The sequence below is a fragment of the Hyperolius riggenbachi genome, chromosome 10 (assembly GCF_040937935.1).
Source record: "Hyperolius riggenbachi isolate aHypRig1 chromosome 10, aHypRig1.pri, whole genome shotgun sequence".
NCBI lineage: Eukaryota > Metazoa > Chordata > Amphibia > Anura > Hyperoliidae > Hyperolius > Hyperolius riggenbachi.
Genome location: NC_090655.1, coordinates 143,686,575 through 143,707,059, shown reverse-complemented (window position 1 = coordinate 143,707,059; position 20,485 = coordinate 143,686,575). Strand labels below are relative to the sequence as shown.

Sequence of the window (20,485 nt, the reverse complement as noted above, 5' to 3'; positions counted from 1 at the left end):
ATAGGGAGGCCCTGCGATCCTGGCCCTCATGGAACTGCACAACCTCCAAAACCAACCATCTCAGCTGACTCACCCTATGTCCAGCTTCCTTAAAATGTCTTGCTAAAGGGGGATCCCGATTCCTTTCCTCCTCCCCCCTTTTGGTAGTGTTGGGGTTCTGTATGTTGCTCCTATGTTCGTTAAGCCGAGACTTTACTTCTCTCTTAGTTTGTCCTACGTAGGCCAGTCCGCAGGGACATTTGATGTAATATATCACCCCTTTAGTGTCGCATGTGGCATAATTTTTAAGGGGAATTGGGGTACCCTGTCGTGGATGTCTCACCTCTGCCCCCCTGATGACACATGTTAATCAGGCACGGCTCCTCACGCAGGATTTCATTAAAAGGGGCTATAGTAAAGAAAGATGCGAGGAGATAGCAGCAGAGGTGGGAGGATTAGATCGTGAAGCATTAAGAACATATAATAGTGAAAAACAGGATGAGAAAAATGAGGTTAATTTTGTGACCACTTTTTGTAGAGAGTCGAGGATTTTGCGAGACACGATATCTAAGTTTTGGCCGGTGATTGAGGTTGATCCCCAGTTATCCACCATTTGTAGGAATCCACCTAGATTTGTATACAGGAAGGGGAAATCCATCAGGGACCATTTGGTCCGTGCTGATATAGGAAGAACAGGGGGGCCCACACAAACGTTTTTGGGACCACCAAGAGTTGGTACCTTCACCTGTCTGCACTGTCAAAATTGTAATGGTATCATCAGGGGGGCAGAGGTGAGACATCCACGACAGGGTACCCCAATTCCCCTTAAAAATTATGCCACATGCGACACTAAAGGGGTGATATATTACATCAAATGTCCCTGCGGACTGGCCTACGTAGGACAAACTAAGAGAGAAGTAAAGTCTCGGCTTAACGAACATAGGAGCAACATACAGAACCCCAACACTACCAAAAGGGGGGAGGAGGAAAGGAATCGGGATCCCCCTTTAGCAAGACATTTTAAGGAAGCTGGACATAGGGTGAGTCAGCTGAGATGGTTGGTTTTGGAGGTTGTGCAGTTCCATGAGGGCCAGGATCGCAGGGCCTCCCTATTAAAACGTGAGGCATGGTGGATGGAAAAACTGGGGACTCAGTCACCGTATGGCCTCAATGAAGATTTTAGCCTCAGATGCTTCTTGTAAGTTTTTTGGCCGCTCTCTGTTTATTGAAGGGTTAATGTAATTGTAAGCATGTGCCCGCCCCCCTAATTGATTTGGGTGTGGCGTGTATTTTAAATTTACTATATAATTGTAATGTGTGACCAGAGTACTTGAGCACTTGAGAAAGGGCCTCTGCCCGAAACGTTGTGCTTTTTAGTGTGCTGTAACACCGCTGTATATAAAAATAAATATTTTGCTGTATTACACTCCTGGAGGGTCGAGTCCTTGTGGATTGTTGCTGTTATATGGACTTTATGGTGAGGTGTGATGGGCCTCTGACCGCATTGGACTCCCCGTGTGATTAATGATCCCTCTGAGGCCGGCAGGTACACTGTGTTCTTGGATTTAAGTAATGTACCTGCCCTGACTGTGCTTTGCAGACCAGGCATCTGTGGTCAGATGGACCCTTGACCCAGCGCTGTGTGCCAGAGATGACACCACTTGCCTTTAACGAGAATCTGTTATGGAAGGCAAGTCTGCCATTAATTCAACTGTGTGAAACTTTCGATGGTAGCATGGTGACCACGGGTAATGGCCGGAGAATCCTGGTTTGATTCCGGTCCGGAGTGGGAGCCTAAGAAATGGCTACCACCACCACACATCCAAGGGAGGCAGCAGGCACGCTGTGGGCAAAGGAGCAGGAACGGCTGCCACACATCCAATGAAGGCAGCAAGCATGGCATGCACATCCTGAGGTAGTGACCATAAATAACAATACAGGAGGACTTTCTAGGCCCTGCTGTATATGACACTGATCGACTTTACTACCTGTAACGAGAATCTGTTATGGAGGTCTGCCATTCATTCAAGTGAAAGTGAAAGGTATGCACTGACTGCCAGGTATAATACAATGTGCAGTCACAGATGCAGTGAAAGGTATGCAGTGACTGCAAACAGCTGTTTGTGTAGTGATGGCCGTGCTGGACTGGTGCGCACCATGATGAGAGTGCAGGTGATGGTGGTTTTCTAGCCCAAATGGTCGCCGGGCTGAGGTAGCTGAATGACAGAACAGTGACTCTCCAGCTGATTAAATTTGGTCTGTCCACAATGAAGCAACAACATTATTATCGGCAGTCATTGCTTCATTGTGATACACAAGCCCCTTCACCGCGGCAATGTAATGATCACGAAGGGGAATTGGCACATGTTCATGTCTTTTGTTTTCTTGTTGCAGCTGCAGTGCAGCCAGAACAATTAGGCAGGCATGTACAAACACCAGAAAAATTATTATAGCGGCAGCTGCTAGCAGCGGCCTTCAAAATTCAGGAATCCACCTGGAGTCCTGGGCCCTGTTGGTGGTGGCGGAGAAGGCAGTCAAGTGGCCTGCGGACAGAGGTGCTGTGTGGGAAGCGACTTAGTCTTGGGGCAGGCAGTCACACGGTGTGCAGGCAGAGATGCTGTGTGTGGGGACTGACTTAGTCTTCGGGCGGGCAATAGCCCTCCGGGATCCATGCCTCATTCATTTTGATAAAGGTGAGGTACTGAACACTTTTGTGACTTGGGCGACTTCTCTTCTCAGTGACAATGCCTCCAGCTGCGCTGAAGGTCCTTTCTGACAGGACGCTTGAGTAAGGGCAAGTCAGAAGTTGGATGGCAAATTGGGACAGCTCTGGCCACAGGTCAAGCCTGCACACCCAGTAGCCCAAGGGTTCATCGCTGCTCACAGTGTCTACATCCACACTTAAGGCCAGGTAGTCGGCTACCTGCTGGTCCAGGCATTGGTGGAGGGTGGGTCCAGAAGAGCTAAGGCGAGGCATTGAACTAAAGAATGTCCGCATTTCCGACATCACCATGAGATCGCTGGAGTGTCCTGTCCTTGCCTGCATGGACATGGGAGAAGGATTACTGGCAGTGGTACCTTTATTGCGTTGTGCTGTGACATCACCCTTAAACGCATTGTAAAGCATAGTTGCTAGCTTGTTCTGCAAGTGCTGCATCCTTTCTGCCTTCTGGTGATTTGGAAACATCTGCACCACTTTGTGCCTATACCGAGGGTCTAGTAGCGTGGCCACCCAGTAGTGTTGGGCGAACAGCGTTCGCCACTGTTCGGGTTCTGCAGAACATCACCCTGTTCGGGTGATGTTCGAGTTCGGCCGAACACCTCATGGTGTTCGGCCTTTTTAGTTCGGGTTCGCCCGAACAGCTCAATGCCCAGCCGAACAGGCCGAACAGGACCCCTATGGGGTCGCAGGCATAAGGGGGGAGCATGCCCCGGTCGCGGGGGGGGGGGGGGGGGGTCGGAAATTCCCCCCACCCCCTCCGCTAGAGCTCCCCCCTCTGCCCGCTTTCTCTGACCTCACGTCCTCTACGTGATGACGCATACGAGGGTACGCGTGACGCGTACCCTCGTATGCAGAGGACGTGAGGTCAGAGAAAGGGCGGAAGTACCACAAGGGTACTACCGCTGAACCGCCCGCTGCCCGGCCTCAACGCGTCCTACTTGGACTCCTCCTACTCACTCATACCACAGTGCCAGCCAGCCACTGAAGGTACTATTGAACTTTACGGAAAATTTTTGTATGGGGAAGCGGGCAGAGGGGGGAGCGCTAGCGGAGGGGTTGGGGGGAATTTCTGACACCCCCCCCCCCCCCCGCGACCGGGGCATGCTCCCCCCTTATGCCTGCGACCCCATAGGGCCCCCAAAAGCGGGATGTTCGGGGGAGTTCGGGGTTCGGGCCGAACATGCTGAACATCTGGCCCATGTTCGGCGAACGGACCCAAACCCGAACATCCAGGTGTTCGCCCAACACTACCACCCAGTACAGCTCATTCCCCTTGGGTTTTTTTATACGGGGGTTCCTGAACAGGCTGGACAGCATGAAAGATGCCATCTGCACAAAGTTGGATCCAGACGTACTATCCATCTCCTCTTGGTCTTCCTCATTGACGTCAGGTAAGTCCTCCTCCTCCCCCCAGCCACGAACAATACCACGGAAACGTTGAGCAGTACAAGCGACGCCTGCTGTGTTTGTTCTTCTGCCGCCGCCTCCTCCTTCTCCTTCAAAGAAACACCTTCCTCATCATCCGAGTCTGACTCCTCATCCCCACACAACTCTCCCTCCTCCTCCTCTTCCCCACACGACTCCTCCTCCTCCTCCTTTCCCCTCTGTGCTGCCGCAGGTGTTGAGGAAACATCTAGTTCTGATGAGAATTGATCCCACAATGCTTCCTCCTGTAACTGTTCCTGTTCACACTCCTCCACAGCTTGATCCACCACTCTACGCACGGCACGCTCCAGGAAGTAAGCGTACAGGATCAAGTCGCTGATGGTGCCTTCACTGCGACTCACCAGGTTGGTCACCTCCTCAAACGGCTTAATGAACCTGCATGCATTTTGCATGAGAGTCCAGTTGTTGTGCCAGAAAATCCCCATCTCCCCAGAGTGTGTCCTTCTACTGTAGTTGTAAAGGTACTGGGTGACGGCTTTCTCCTGTTGTAGCAGGCAAGAGAACTAAGGAGGGTCGAATTCCAGTGAGAGGGGCTATCGCAAATCAGGCGTCTCACTGGCAACTTGTTTCTCCACTGAATATCGGCAAAGTGTGCCATGGCCATGTAAGACCGCCTGAAATGCCCACACACCTTCCTGGCCTGCTTCAGGACATCCTCTAAGCCTGGGTACTTTGACACAAATCTTTGAATGACTAGATTCAGCACATGTGCCATGCAGGGTACATGTGTCAGCTTTCCCAAATTCAAAGCGGAAATGAGATTGCTGCCGTTGTTACACACCACGTTGCCGATCCCCAGCTGGTGCGGGGTCAGCCACTGATCCACCTGTTTGTTAAGAGCAGCCAGGAGAGCTGCTCCAGTGTGACTCTCCGCTTTGAGGCAAGACATGTCTAAGATGGCATGACACCATCGTACCTGGCATGCAGCATAGACCCTGGGGAGCTGAGCCTGTGTAGCTGGAGAGGAGATCGCAGCACCAGCAGAGTTGAACCGCCACTCAGCCAAGGAGGAGGAGGAGGAGGATGACAGCGAAGAGGATGTAGCAGGAGGAGAGGAGGTGGCAGCAGGCCTGCCTGCGAGCCATGGAGGTGTCACAAGTTCCGCTGCACAGCCACGTACTCCCTGCTTGCCATCGGTCACGAGGTTGACCCAATGGGCTATGTAAGTAATGTAACGGCCCTGACCGTGCTTGGCAGACCAGGCATCCGTGGTCAGGTGGATCCTTGACCCAATGCTGTGTGCCAGAGATGACACCACTTGCCTCTCAATATCACGGTACAGTTTGGGTATCACCTTTTTAGAGAAATAATTGTGGCCTGGTATCTTCCACTGCGGTGTCCCAATGGCCACACATTTACGGAAGGCCTCAGAGTCCACCAGCTGGTATGGTAACAGCTGGCGAGCTAACAGTTCCGTTAAGCTAGCTGTCAGATGCCGGGCAAGGGAGTGACTGGCAGAAATTGGCTTCTTACACTCAAAGATTTCCTTCACAGACTCCTGGCTGCTGTGGGCAGAGGAGCAGGAGCCACTCAAGGTCAGAAGCAGAGTGGAGGAGGGTGGCTGTGAAGGTGCAAGGGAGAAAGCGGCTGAAGATGCTGCACCTGAAGGAGGAAGAAGAGAAGGAGGGTGGCTTTTCTTTTGTGTGCTGGTTTTGCTCAGGTGCTCCTCCCATTGCAGTTTGTGCCTTTTCTGCATGTGCCTTCGTAAGGCATTTGTCCCTACGTGGGTGTTGGTCTTTCCACGGCTCAATTTTCTGGGGCAGAGAGAACAGATGGCATTGCTCTGATCTGAGGCAGACACATTAAAACATTTCCAAACCGCTGAGACCCCCTGGGGTGATGGCACTATGATAGCATCAACAGCTGACGTTGAAGGGCATGTTGGCTGGCTGTCCATAGGTGGCAATACATGGCGCCGGACACTGCCACCAGCTGTTTCTGATGTCGAGCTCCCCCTGCTTCTTTCAGGAACTCGTCTCCTTCTACTCTTCTCTGACTCCCATTCTGAACTGTCCTCTTGGTCATCATGGGCTTGATTCACAAAGCGGTGCAAACTGTTTAGCACGGGTGTGCTAAACAGTTAGCACCTGAAGTGCCGTTCGCGGACTTTTGCGCGCGCAAAGTGCCGCGATTCGTGCGATCGTGGACTTTTACGTGCGCAATTTGCCACGAATCGCGGCAAATTGCATGCACAAAAGTCCACGATTGCGCGAATCGCGGCACTTTGCGCGTGCGAAAGTCCGCTAACGGCACTTTACGTGCTAACTGTTTAGCACACCCGTGCTAAACAGTTTGCACCACTTTGTGAATCAATCCCCTTGTCTCTTAGGATCCCACGTGGCATCCGTATCATCGTCATCATCATCCTGCCCAGCTTCACTTGCCCCAGACGCCTCCAAAACTGCACCAACAGCAGGTAGTTCATCATCCTCCATAGTGTCGCCTAACTCAGACATATGAGGTGGTGTAACTTGCTTAGCGCCTTCATATTGTTATAACAATAATGCCTGTGCATCAGTGATTTCCCCACCAAATAACTTCTGCGAAGTGTCAAATGCAGTGGATGTGGTGCTTGTAGTAGTGCTGGTGGCTGCGGAAGATGAGGTGTTCTGTGTTAAATAGTCAACCACATCCTGACAATCTTGGGAGTTGATGGGATGTGCCTTCTTCTGAGCACTGTACTTTGGTCCAGGGCCGCACAAAATCACATCAGCACAACCTCGCACAGACCTGCTGAGTGGCCTTCCTCTGGGTCTGCATTTACCTCTGCCTCTACCTGTTTTGTCCGTTTTGTCCATATCCGGGGGCGGGATGAAGTGAAAGAAGGTATGCACTGTCTTGACTAATACAATGTGGAGTCACACATGTGCAGTTAACAGGTATGTACAGAGTGGTATATCACACTGCGTTCACTCACGTAGGTAGATGGGTGCACTGAACACAACAGGTAGGTATATGCAGTGATGGGTATTACAAATGTGCACCTGTCACACACACATACAGGTACCGCCGTGAACAGGTGCAATAACTGGTGTTAATAACAATGCGTGCACTCACGTAGATAGGTAGGTGCACTGAACAGTGAACAGGTGCAGTGATTGGGATGGGATTACAAATGTGCAGCTGCCTTTCACACACACAGGTAGTCACTGAATGTGCTGGGTCTGCCAGTGGCACAGTAGGAATTAAGGTGCCAAAGGCCAGCTTCGACTGACTGACAGGGCTGTATATAATGCAAATGGGCCACACAAAAAAAGAACAAGATTAGCTCTCAAAAGAGCTGTTGAGGGGTGCTTTTTTAGCAATAAGAATCAGCAAGGAGCAAGCTAACAAGCCTACAAGAGCCTAACTAAGCTTTCCCTATGTAAATCTGCAGCAGCTCTCCCTTCTCTAATTACTGCAGGCACACGAGTGAGTCCAATGCCTGACGCTGCCTGCCTTTTATAAGGGGGCAGGGGTGGCTCCAGGAGGGAGTGTAGCCTGATTGGCTACAATGTGCCTGCTGACTGTTATGTAGAGGGTCAAAGTTGACCCTAATGATGCACTATGGGGGAGAATCGAACTTCTGGAAAAGTTTGTGGTTCTCCGCGTACGCGAACCACGGAAGTTCGCCGGGAACCGTTTGCCGACGAACCGTTTGGGCCATCTGTAGTGCATATGGCCCCTTGTGTGCTACTCCAATTTGGTATGTGCACCTGTGGCCTTTGGGTGGTGAATTTATAGCATTCGGGAGCCAGTAACAATTGCTTGGTAATAGCAAAGTGCATAGAGGTTAGCGCTCTCACCTTGCAGCGCTGGGTTCGAATCTCAGCCAGTTCAACATTTGCAAGGAGTTTGTATGTTCTCCCTGTGTCTGTGTGGGTTTCCTCCGGGCACTCCAGTTTCCTCCCACATCCCAAAAAACATACAGATAAATTAATTGGCTTCCCCCTAAATTGGCCCTAGACTACGATACATACACTGCACGATACATACATAGACATATGACTATGGTAGGGGCTAGATTGTGAGTACCTCTGAGGGACAGTTAGTGACAAGACAATATACTCTGTACAGTCGGGCGCTAAATAAATACTAATAAATAGTAATAGGAACCAGCAAAAACCATCCAGCTAAAGATGTATTCACAGGATAATAGATTTGAAAACTTTCTGCAATCATCTGCTCTATTAGAAATAATAATCTTTAGTCTACCATGGTATATCACCCCTTTAGACAATGAGCAGCCTGTTTATTGTAACACTCTTCTAGCAGATGCCAATCTGATTGTGCCAACATTGCCACCTTCATACCACCTTCATACCTGGCAAAAAACACAGGGCTTCTAAGAGCAGGGGATAGATAAAAAAGGGTTTGTATATTTTAGCTCTCTGGGTAACAGAAACACCGTGTCACTGAGTAGAGACAAAACAATAAACATTCTTTTTTTTTTTTTTTTACTTTTTAAACATAGTGTAATTGTGGGATATCTAAAAAAGTAATTTTAATGAGTAGGAGGATAAATACAATTGTGTATCTCTCTTAAGGTGTATCTCCCTTAAGGTTCTTTTTTTAACCTATTTTGGCACTCCCGGCCACGGATTCGGTAGCCACGCAATCAATGTATCGGGCTATGGAGCCCGATCACTGATTCCTCTCCCCCGCTGAAAAAGCGACAGCTTCTCTCAGAAGCTGTGCTTTTTCTGGCTGTTCTCTCCCCGATGTGTCACTCTAAGCGTGTGTTACGCTTAGAGTGACGTCATGTAAACAAACTCATGGCCGCCATCTTGTGGCCAAAATGTAATACTACAACTGAATGTAAAACAAAAAAAAAATTAACACACATTTACATTATAAATGTATTGTTTACCTCCCACCCTCCCAAAACTACCCAAATAAAATGTTTACTATAAAAAAACAAAACATTACAATAAAAAAAACATGTAAATATTTACCTAAGGGTCTAAACTTTTTAAATATCAATGTAAAGATGAAATATTTCTATATTTTTTGTATTTTAAACTTGTTAATAGTGATAGATGCAAAATGGAAAAAATGCACCTTTATTTCCAAATAAAATATTGTCGCCATACATTGTGATAGGGACATAATTTTAACCACCCTGGCGTTCTGATTAAATCGCCAGGGTGGCTGCGGGAGGGTTTTTTTTAAATAAAAAAAAAACTATTTCATGCAGCCAACTGAAAGTTGGCTGCATGAAAGCCCACTAGAGGGCGCTCCGGAGGCGATCTTCCGATCGCCTCCGGCGCCCAGAATAAACAAGGAAGGCCGCAATGAGCGGCCTTCCTTGTTTTGCTTATATCGTCGCCATAGCGACGAGCGGAGTGACGTCATCGACGTCAGCCGACGTCCTGACGTCAGCCGCCTCCGATCCAGCCCTTAGCGCTGGCCGGAACTTTTTGTTCCGGCTACGCTGGGCTCAGGCGGCTGGGGGGACCCTCTTTCGCCGCTGCTCGCGGCGGATCGCCGCAGAGCGGCGGCGATCAGGCAGCACACGCGGCTGGCAAAGTGCCGGCTGCGTGTGCTGCTTTTTATTTGATGAAAATCGGCCCAGCAGGGCCTGAGCGGCGACCTCCGGCGGTGTTGGACGAGCTGAGCTCGTCCAGACTGCTCAGGTGGTTAATGGTGTAATAACCGGGACATATGGGCAAATACAATACGTGAGTTTTAATTATGGAGGCATGTATTATTTTAAAACTATAATGGCTGAAAACTGAGAAATAATGAATTTTTCCATTTTTTTCTTATTCTTCCTGTTAAAATGCATTTACAGTAAAGTGGCTCTTAGCAAAATGTACCCCCCAAAGAAAGCCTAATTGGTGGCAGAAAAAACAAGATATAGATCCGTTCATTGTGATAAGTAGTGATAAAGTTATAGGCTAATGAATAGGAGGTGAACATTTCTCACGTGAAAACGACGGAACCTGAATGGGTTAAGCTTATGTCAAATAAAACCAGCTTCTTTGTTGCAGCTTGGCAGCTATATGTCTGTTTTACCAAACGTGTCTTATTCAAACTGCTTTCACTAATTGCCATTCCTTTTGGTCACTTTTTTTCTCTCACTGCCCTCAGTAGCTTGGTCTCCCATTTCAGACAAAGAAATCAATAACTCATAGGAGACAGTTATTACTGGAATTCTCATATAAACCGCTTCAGAACAATTTATGTCAGTGATGTGTGCTAACTTTGTAATATACATTATGAGAAGTATGCCAAATTCACAGGTCTTATCTCCAGTTATTTCCTGCCTCTGGCATATTGTTTTCCCATATGCTGTGCAAAAAGATGGTATATAAAGATTACTTTATTATATAGACTTTCCATACTTCAAAATCCTTTTCTGCTTCTAAGGGTTTAAATGAACATATTTGCGTAGGTTTGTGTTTTCGAGTTAAAATGTTGTTGCATTTTTAGCTATAACCAATTGTTACAAAGCATTGATTTCAAAAGAAAAAATAATAAGATTGTTCCCTCTGGTACTTTGTTTTATAACCTTGTGATCTCCATCATCTTGTGTGCAGATGTTTCATTCCATGCTTCATTGAGTGCAAATGTCATTGGGTCACAGTATGTAACCCAATGAGAGATGACCTTTGTGATAAAACATGACTCTCATTACTCGGAACAAGTAACACTTGTGTACTTATGGCTTTGATCGATTCCTTCTAATTGTTTTATTTTTCTTGTACAAATTTTACAGGTAAAATATTTCAGCTGTTGAAATTGATTTTGTTTTCTTTTACTGCTTTCGTTCAGGTGGAGAATCGGTGGCTAATTCAGTGGCAATGAGGATTGTGATGGGTAGTTGGTGGCTCTTTACCCTTATTGTATGTTCCTCTTACACTGCAAATCTGGCCGCATTCTTAACTGTGTCAAGAATGGACAACCCTATAAGGTAAAACTAAGTTTTATTAGTATGTTTCTGATGGTAGGTGCCATTTCTATTATTTTTATTTAAATATGGAAGTGATCTGTTTCATGTATAATATGTATAAATACATATTGCTGTTTTAAAAGACCTAGGTCATTTTAACCTCGGGCTTAACCTCTCCAAAGGACCAGGCAATTTTTTAAGGGCTTGCTGTAGGTCTGTACAACTCAGCACACAAGTGATCCCCGCCCCCTTTCTGCCCACCAACAGAGCTCTCTGTTGGTGGTCGAGGATCGCTCCCAGGATGGGTTTTTTTGTAAATATTTATTTTTATTTTTTATTAATAAATATTGCTATTTATTTTTATACATTTTTCCTTACCCTCCCTCCCTCCCTCCCTCCCTCCCCTAGCTAACCTATGACAGTGATCAACTGTGAAAGGCTTCAGCCAATGAGAGCTGATTGCTCTCGTGCATCCCAGGGGGACAGCCGTGTCACACAGCTTTCCCCCATACAGTGCTGCCATAGATCGCAGTGCTGTACTATGTAAATAGACGGCAGTTTCGCCATCTAACACATTCAAGCGGAGATGCACACACATCAGCACGCGCAATCTCCTGAAAAACACGCCCACAGGACCTTACGCCAATTAGCGTTAGGTGGTCGTGGGGCTGCTGCCGTGGCAACACCCATCGGAGTGACGAAGTTGGCTAGTGGTTAATAGTACATGCTAAGCTCCTGGTTCATTAATGCCTTAAAGTGAGCAGTTGGCTGATGGTGTAATGGTTAAGGGCTCTGCCTCTGACGCAGGAGACCAGGGTTCGAATCTCGACTCTGCCTGTTCAGTAAGCCAGCACTAATTCAGTAGGAGACCTTTGGCAAGTCTCCCTTACACTGCTACTGCCAATAGAGCGCGCCCTAGTGGCTGCTGCTCTGCTCTGGCACTTTGAGTCCGCAAGGAGAAAAGCGCAATATAAATGTTATTTGTCTTGTCTTGTCTTGAATGGGAACCGCATTTAAAAAAATTAGATAGATACTTACCCAAGGAGAAGGAAGGCTCTGGGTCCTATAGAGCCTTCCGGCTCCTCTCCTGGTCCCGTAGTTACGGTGCTGGCTCGCCCGGTAGTAGTATTTGACTACATTAGTCAAATACTGCTTTACCCGGCCGAAGGAGGCTTCAGAAGTCTTCAGGGAGCCCGAGTGCTCCTGAAGAAGGGCGGCCCTGTACTGCGCCTGCGCAAGCATGCTCTCTTGCACGCTCACGCCTGTGCAGTATGGAGCCGCGCGTCTGTGGGAAGGACACGGCTCCCAAAGACTTCCAAATACCCTTACAGGGGGGGGGGGTGCCAGCACAGGATAGAGAGCATCGAGAGAGGAGACGGAAGGCTCTATACAACCCAGAGCCTTCCCTCTCCTTAGGTAAGTATTTGCTTCATTTTTTAAAAAAATAACTTTAAAGTGGCTGTGCCTTTCAGTTCCTCCTTCTCACTTGGAGTTTATTGACCCTGGAGGTAGGGAAAAAATGCTGCATACCGTTTATCCTGAAAATTCATTGTTGATAATGGTTTTGCATAGAGGCTCCTGAACAGCAAAATATCTGTTGATAGGAATGTCCTTATATAATTGAAGAAACTCTTTTGAGATAGCAATGAGCTGCTGGAATATGGTTGTTCATGCATAGTTTTGCTTGTGATGTCTCTCCTAGATCTTTTTTATGGCCACTGCATACCTACTAAGTACTAACCATCAGATATTTATTTTTTTCTGTTCTTAAAATTAAGACATGAGCACAATGGGGGAATAATGGCAGAAGTGAGGAGAGATTATCAAGGAGGCTTGAGCTGGTCGTAGATATATTAGAAAACAGGGTGACGTTTAAGTGTAAAAAGGCAAGCTTTTGTGAACTGCCTCTGTAAGTTTTCAATTAAAAATGAAAAAGTCTTCTAAATTACATCTTAAGGTTATCAAAAGTAACAACATATTTGATGAGATGTTAACCACTTAATGTATTTAAGACAGAATATCTTTGCCTCAGGAGATTTCATCTTAGCTCCAGGGGTGTAGATAAACGTACCTCACTGCGATAGCCGCTGCCCACACTCCCATGCGCATTCAAATGTCTGCCCATTAGTAGACTGATCAGTGAATATGAATGCATGTTCCCATTTACTGGTCAACATGCCTGTGATCAATGATCACTGGCATCAATGAGATGTCGGTGAAAGTGAAAGTAAATACATTCACTATTTCCTGCGTACTGTTCACAGTACACATGAATAAACTGAGGCGCAGCATCTAGTGGCCAAACAGTAAAACTACACCCTAGTACATTGAATTAAATAAAAATAAATCCTCATTTAAAATTAACCCCTCACTTCCCCCACTCTCCCATAGTTACCAAAATAAAATGTGCATGTAAAAAAGAAGTAAATAATTACCTTAGGGACTCAACTGTTTTAATATGTATGTCACAACGGTATATTAATGTTACTCTTCCAAATAGAAGCTTATGATTAGTGATGGATGCAAAATGGCAAAAATACACCTTCATTTTCAAATAAAATATTGTCACCATACATAGTACTAGGGGCATATTTTAAATGTTGTAATAGCTGGGAAAAATGTGAGGTAAATTACTGCCTTATACCTCAACACATGTCAATAATTGTCAATAAATGACAATTCATAAAGATTAGAGCAGGCTGTATTCTCCAAGCCATTACCGTCTGCTTTGAAGAGGTGATAAGGGAGCAGATAAGAGGAAAATCAATGGAGACAAATCTCCCAGGCAGCAGAGGTGAGAGCAGAACAAACAAGGCTTCCCGGAATACCTCATGCTGTGCATTTTAACCTCTTGGGTACCTGTTTTCAGATATAGTTCACATCAGAAAGCCTATATGTGTAACATTTCTTGAAGTTATTCTAAGCTGTGGTAATTAAATAGATTGTTTAGAGAGACTAATAGACAGATTCAGTGCAGATTCAGGGCAAACAGAGGCAGTATAACAAAAAAATGCACATCTAAAGGGAACTTGGGGATGCCTCTTATATTGTAATGATGTCTCTGCCCGGAGAAATATAACAACTCAGGCAGCTTCTCATGTTACCGCCAGCTTAGTTTGGGAAAATATCCCATTTTTATTCACAACTGTAAAGATTTTTATGAATTAGCACACAAAAGTCTAAAATACCGAATGCTGTATTTTCCTGACGACTTTTTTTTCCCACAGAGCCTTTTATGAATTGACTCCATTGTGTTATTTTTACCACTATGCTGCATTGCCCTTGCATGCAATCTGCTTGAAAAAGAAACTAACTGGAACTTAAATGGATATATTCTGTTGCAGTAATCATTATGTGAAAAAAATGTGCTACTCTATACTTCATAATGCTAGATGGCATGGTGATAATGTTTTTGCATGATCAATAACATAGCCTTTTTTTAGTATACCCAAAAGTGTAAAAAAAAACTGCATATAGACAAGATGAATACCACATTAAAATAAATGTTTACTGAGTGCTTCAGGTGGCATTTACTGACTACTGAAAAAGATGCCCTCTTCTGCTGAGCAGTTTAGCTCCTTCTGTATTTTGGAGGGACAGATGGAAAAAAATGCTCTAAGTTTTGAGCTACAAAAGGCTATGAACATCGAAGTTGGGTGATGAGAATTAAATGTGTATGTAGCCTAACTGCATTGCTAGCATCTGTCATTACATGCTCAATATATCATCAATTTAATTTAGCGAGCTATGTAAGCCATGCCTCCACTGCTGATGGTAGAAGGGCTGGTTTAGCTTTGAAAGGTGACCACAATCATTTTTTTCTTTGCTGCTTTCCCTGGTGCTGAAAAAGCACCATGGAACGTTTCAGCTTAACTAGTGACAGCATAACTGGATATGAATTAAACCTCGCACCAGTTCATTACATTTAATGTACAGTGAGCTGCAGTATATGAGCCTGTGTTCAGGTCAAGGTACCAAAGCTTACTAAGACTTTATTGAATTGACCCCATAGTGGTTTTAGTTAAAAATTGAAGAATCTCTGCTGGTGTTACCTAAGACAGAATACAGAAAAACATCTGCTGGTGTTACTAAGACATAAGACAGAAACATTAGTAGGAAAAAAATGTAAGCAAGTGAATGGTTATATTGCTTTATTGCAGCTGTCTTGATGTTCAGAGGCCTATTCATAGTTGAAACTGAACTTAAATGTGTTAACATGACTTGATTTAGAAAGTGTATTGATCTGCAACACTCAAGAACAACATCCTTTGAATAATAGTTGCTCTTTTATTGTTTCTTCTTGCCTTCTTAACCTTTTCCTTTTCTCATATTACATTCAGTAATTTGCATTAAATAGAACAGGCTGCTTAAGTAGAAAGAAAAAAAAATCCCCTGCAATAGAACTCACTTGATAGCTGGCTCCGATGATATGACTTAAATAACTCAGTGATAAAAACAGCCTTGCAATTGGAATCCAACCAAAAGCAACACTATTTTTTCTGTCAGAAGGCAATTTATGTGTGATTGGAAAGGCAAGAGTCTAGAGACAGAGGAATCAGATATCCCACAGGGTGCCTTGCCTACAGCTCTTATGCTACTGCTGTGCCAGAGCTACACGTGCACCAGTGCTGTCTAGAAGCAATGAGGCTCCCTAGAGAGGTGTAACTTTTTACATCATCTGCTATTCCTTACTCTAAAAAAAAAAAAAAAAGACGTGGCACTTAGTGCTGAAATACAGCTTTTTGAATCATTTGTTATGATACATAACTAACATAACCCCTCAAAACTCAAAAAACTATACCATAGATAGGAGCATAAAAGAATAGGACTTTTGCATTCAGCAATAAGTGTGTGCTAGGGCTGAGAGACAACAGCAGGGCCGGCCTTAGGTTTCACAGTGCCCTGAGCGAAACCTGATTTTTGTGCCCCCCCCTTCATCCTCTTCCCACGTGCATATACACACGCACGCATGTATACACACACACAGGCCCATATGCAATTCCCCTTTTCTCCTGAGATATCTCCTAGGACAGTGGTTCCCAACCTTTTTGACCTTGTGACACATCATGCCAAATGCTCAGATCTCTGTGACACGTCACGTATGTATAATAGAAAAAATACTATCAATACCCACGAATGCATGGAAAGAGTGCATTATTCTGAATACACTTAAAAATGAAGGCTAGAACCTTTCAGGAATATTAACCCATTCAGGTTCCGTCGTTTTCACGTGAGAAATGTTCACCTCCCATTCATTAGCCTATAACTTTATCACTACTTATCACAATGCACGGATCTATATCTTGTTTTTTCTGCCAACAATTAGGCTTTCTTTGGGGGGTACATTTTGCTAAGAGCCACTTTACTGTAAATGCATTTTAACAGGAAGAATAAGAAAAAACGGAAAAAATTCATTATTTCTCAGTTTTCAGCCATTATAGTTTTAAAATAATACATGCCTCCATAATTAAAACTCACGTATTGTATTTGCCCATATGTCCCGGTTATTACACCATTAAAATTATGTCCCTATCACAATGTATGGCGACAATATTTTATTTGGAAATAAAGGTGCATTTTTTCCGTTTTGCATCTGTCACTATTTACAAGTTTAAAATAAAAAAAATATAGAAATATTTCATCTTTACATTGATATTTAAAAAGTTTAGACCCTTAGGTAAATATTTCCATGTTTTGTTTTTTTATTGTAATGGTTTTTTTTTTTTTTATAGTAAACATTTTATTTGGGTAGTTTTGGGAGGGTGGGAGGTAAACAATAGATTTATAATGCAAATGTGTGTTAATTTTAATTTTTTTTTTTACAGGTGCAGTATTACTTTTTGGCCACAAGATGGCGGCCATGAGTTTGTTTACATGACGTCACTCTAAGCGTAACATACGCTTACAGTGACGCATCGGGAAGGGAACGGCCAGAAAAGGCGCAGCTTCCGAGAGAAGCTGTCGCTTTTTCAGCGGGGGAGAGGAATCAATGATCGGGCACCATAGCCCGATACATTGATTCCCTGGCTACCGAATCCACGGCCGGGAGTGCGCGTGCACGCGCGCGATCGGCCGTGGGAGCGCGCGGTAGCGCGCATGGTCCCTGGACGTAGAAACTACGTCCAGGAACCAAAATAGGTTAATAAAAACAATCAGTGGGACAGTTAGCCACTTCCCCCCCATTTAGAATGATAGCACAGCACTGACAATTTGCACCGTGTTATAGCCGCAGTGCGCCCCCCCCAAAACGCCCTCAGACTCAGTATAGGTAGGTAGCCAGGTATAGGTGCCCCCAGTATAGGATCTTATATGTAGGTGCCCTCAATATAGGTTGCCAAGCATAGGTGCCCCCAGTATAGGTAGTCAGGTGAAGGTCTCCATGCCCCCATAGGTAGCCAGGTGTAGGTGCCTCCAGTATAGGTAGCCAGGTGTTGGAGCCCTCAGTAAAGGTAGCCAGCTATAGGTACCCTCGGTATAGGAAATCAGGTGTAGGTGCCCTCAGTATAGGCAACCAGCTATAGGCACCCCCTTGGAAGCTGGCGCCCTGAGCGACCGCTCCGGTCGCTCATATCAAAGGTCGGCTATGGACAACAGTATAATTGAATAGAATACTATATAGCCCATGAATTAGCACTCCACATGAATGTACTAATGTAACCTATAAGTGCGGTAGTTCAAACTGAACACAATAGGTTATTATGTGATACTGTTATGCAATTGATTATTTGAGTCTATTGGGACATGTTTGATTATCATGCGGCTTTTTGTGGAGAGGCTCCCTTGCTTTTTAATTGATTTTAATGGTTGTAGTGACTATTGATTATTGGAATAAAATTTGTTACATTAGTACATTCATTTGGAGTGCTAATTAATGGGCAATATCGTATTCTGTTCAATTATACTATAGATAGGAGCATATTACCTGTAAAATTCTTATGCTGGGAATACACGGTACGTTTGTACCACTCGATTGAGCCATTTAGATGGCTCGATTGATAATTTCCGACATATCCAATCACCCGCCTGATCAATTCCGTGCTCGATACCGCATGGGAGACAATGGAAAAAGATAAGGAAAACGAGCAGAAGATAAAAAAATCGCCTGTGGGCTTCAGTGGGGAATCGATTAGGCGGCAAAATCGAGCCCCGGAAACGCATCGTGTATTCCCAGCATTAGGCATGGCATAAGAATGCAGAGCTCAATGATTTTAAATGTAATAAAAAAAAACCTTTCTAGCCTTAATACTGTCCCTGTATTAATATTGACTTCAAAGCAACAACTGTTGATTCGGGTAATACCTTTAACCTCCTTGCCGTTATGATTCTTTCCAGATTTTAGGGTCTAAAAGAGGTGCAATTTTTTCCACTCTTTCAGCCCCTAAAACCTGAAAAAAATAATTCTGGCAGGCAGATCAGCAGCAGAATGAACAATTTACCTTCCTGGGCTCCAGCGCTGCAGTTTTCACTTTGACCACAAGATAATATACATATAAACGAACTTCTCTATATTTCTCTAATATAGAAAAGTTTGTTTTAAATATTAGCCTCGCCCCCGATGAGGTCATGCCGCCACCGCTGCTCCGATTGGCCGTCGGGTCCCCGGAAGAATAGCGGGGACATGGGGATCCCGGCGGCCAGGGAAAGACCCCACACTGCCGGGGAGAGAGGCTGGAGTCCCGCTCGCGCGCGGGACTCCAAAACTAAAGGTAAAGCACTGCACTGCCTACCCCGACCTGAGCCCGGGATCACCGCTAGAAGCTTCTTTTTTATACCCCGAGCTCAGGTCGGGAAAACCGGCAAGGAGGTTAACTACTAACAATACAGGTAGACCCTGACTTACGAACACCCGACTTACAAATGACTCGCTAATACGAATGGCATTGTTTCTGTGTTTCCATGGGAACACATTTTTAAAAAATTCTAATAAAAAATGGCTTTTAAACTTGTATAAGCAGGTACAGAGGGCAGATGTGGCACAGAGGGGGATCCTGGAAGCACCGGGGGGCACAGAGGAGGTACAGGAGACAGTGATGGCGCAATGTTCTGACTTAAAGAGAGTCTGAAGCGAGAATAAATCTCGCTTCAGACCTCCTAAATAGCAGGGGCATTTGTGCCCCTGCTAAAACGCCACTATCCCGCGGCTGCACGAGGGTCCCTGTCCCCCCAAATCCCCTCCGTAATGCGGGGGAGCGCTTCCGCATTGGGGCAGGGCTAACCGCCCTGCCCCACGTGCGTCTGTCAGCGCGTATCTCCGCCTCTCCCCCGCCCCTCTCAGACTTCCTTCACTGAGAGGGGCGGGGGAGAGGCGGCGATGCGCTGCTGATAGACGCGCCTGGAGGCAGGGCTGCGGCGGTTAGCCCTGCCTCCAGGAGCGACAAAATGTACGACCAAGTCGTGCTGGGGTGGGTTTGGGGGTGAAGGGACCCCCTTTGTGCGGTGCGATAGCGGCAGTTTAGCAGGGGCACACGTGCCCCTGCTAACTTTGAGCTCTGAAGCAAGATTTATTCTTACTTCAGAGTCTCTTTAAGAACAGATTCAGGTTCTCTACAGTCCCTATCTTGTTTGTTAACCGGGAACTACCTGTACACAGTTCATAACAAGCTTTTGAAACTTTGTTTCATCTTCATTTATTTTACAGAACTGTAAAAAAATAAATGTAACATACTGAGACTTACCGGTATAAGTGATTTTGCAGACACCCTGTTTTAGTCACCAGCAGTGCAGGGATAGGAGACTTAAACAGGGTGTCAGATTGCTGAATAAGCCTACAAAATCATATGTAAGCCTTAGTGTGATAAATGTACTTTTGTACAGTTGTAATCAAGCTCTGTATCATGACTGAGGGTGAAACTGAGTTTCAAAACCTTGCAATAAATTATTTTTCAGGTATTACATGATTCATAGTTTGGTGAAGTGTCTTCATATCTGCTCTATGACTAAGACAGACCATACCATATATATACACTCATTCCCGTTAGTCTCCCAAATCTCTTAAGTGCTTACAAATATAAAATTACAAAAAAGCAATAACAGAAAGTAGGTTATTTAACCATTTAAGGACCAGCGGTCTCTGGGCACTTAAAGACCAGAGACCGCTGGTCCAATCCCAACGGAATCCCGACGAATCGCCGCACATACCGGCTGCAACTGCCGTCATCACCACTCGCCGAGACCCTCAGGACATAGACTCTACCATCTCTATGACGCCAGAGTCATGTGAGCCAGTCAGGAGCCGCTTTGATTGGCTCCTGACCCTGTTTTTCAATGTAAGCCAATGGGAACGGCTTACATTGATAGATACGGTCAGGAGCCAATGAAATCGGCTCCTGACCGGCTCACATGACACTGCCGTCATAGAGACAGGCAGAGCCTGTGAGATGCGTCGAGAATCGTCGGGTTTGAGCGGCGCAATCGGCGGGTAGCAGCGGAAACGGCGGATGGACAGTGATTGAGATCTATGCCCT

General features: G+C 45.5%; 1 protein-coding gene across 4 annotated transcripts in view; it reads left to right on the top strand.

Moving 5' to 3' along the window:
• Nucleotides 1-20,485, top strand: part of GRID1 (glutamate ionotropic receptor delta type subunit 1) — a 1,791,150-nt gene that overhangs the window by 1,634,603 nt on the left and 136,062 nt on the right. For all 4 annotated transcript variants that reach the window (XM_068258558.1, XM_068258555.1, XM_068258556.1 and 1 more), the window contains one exon: nucleotides 10,904-11,042. In XM_068258558.1, the coding sequence (XP_068114659.1) occupies nucleotides 10,904-11,042 (139 nt within the window). The remainder of the gene's footprint in view (nucleotides 1-10,903; nucleotides 11,043-20,485) is intronic.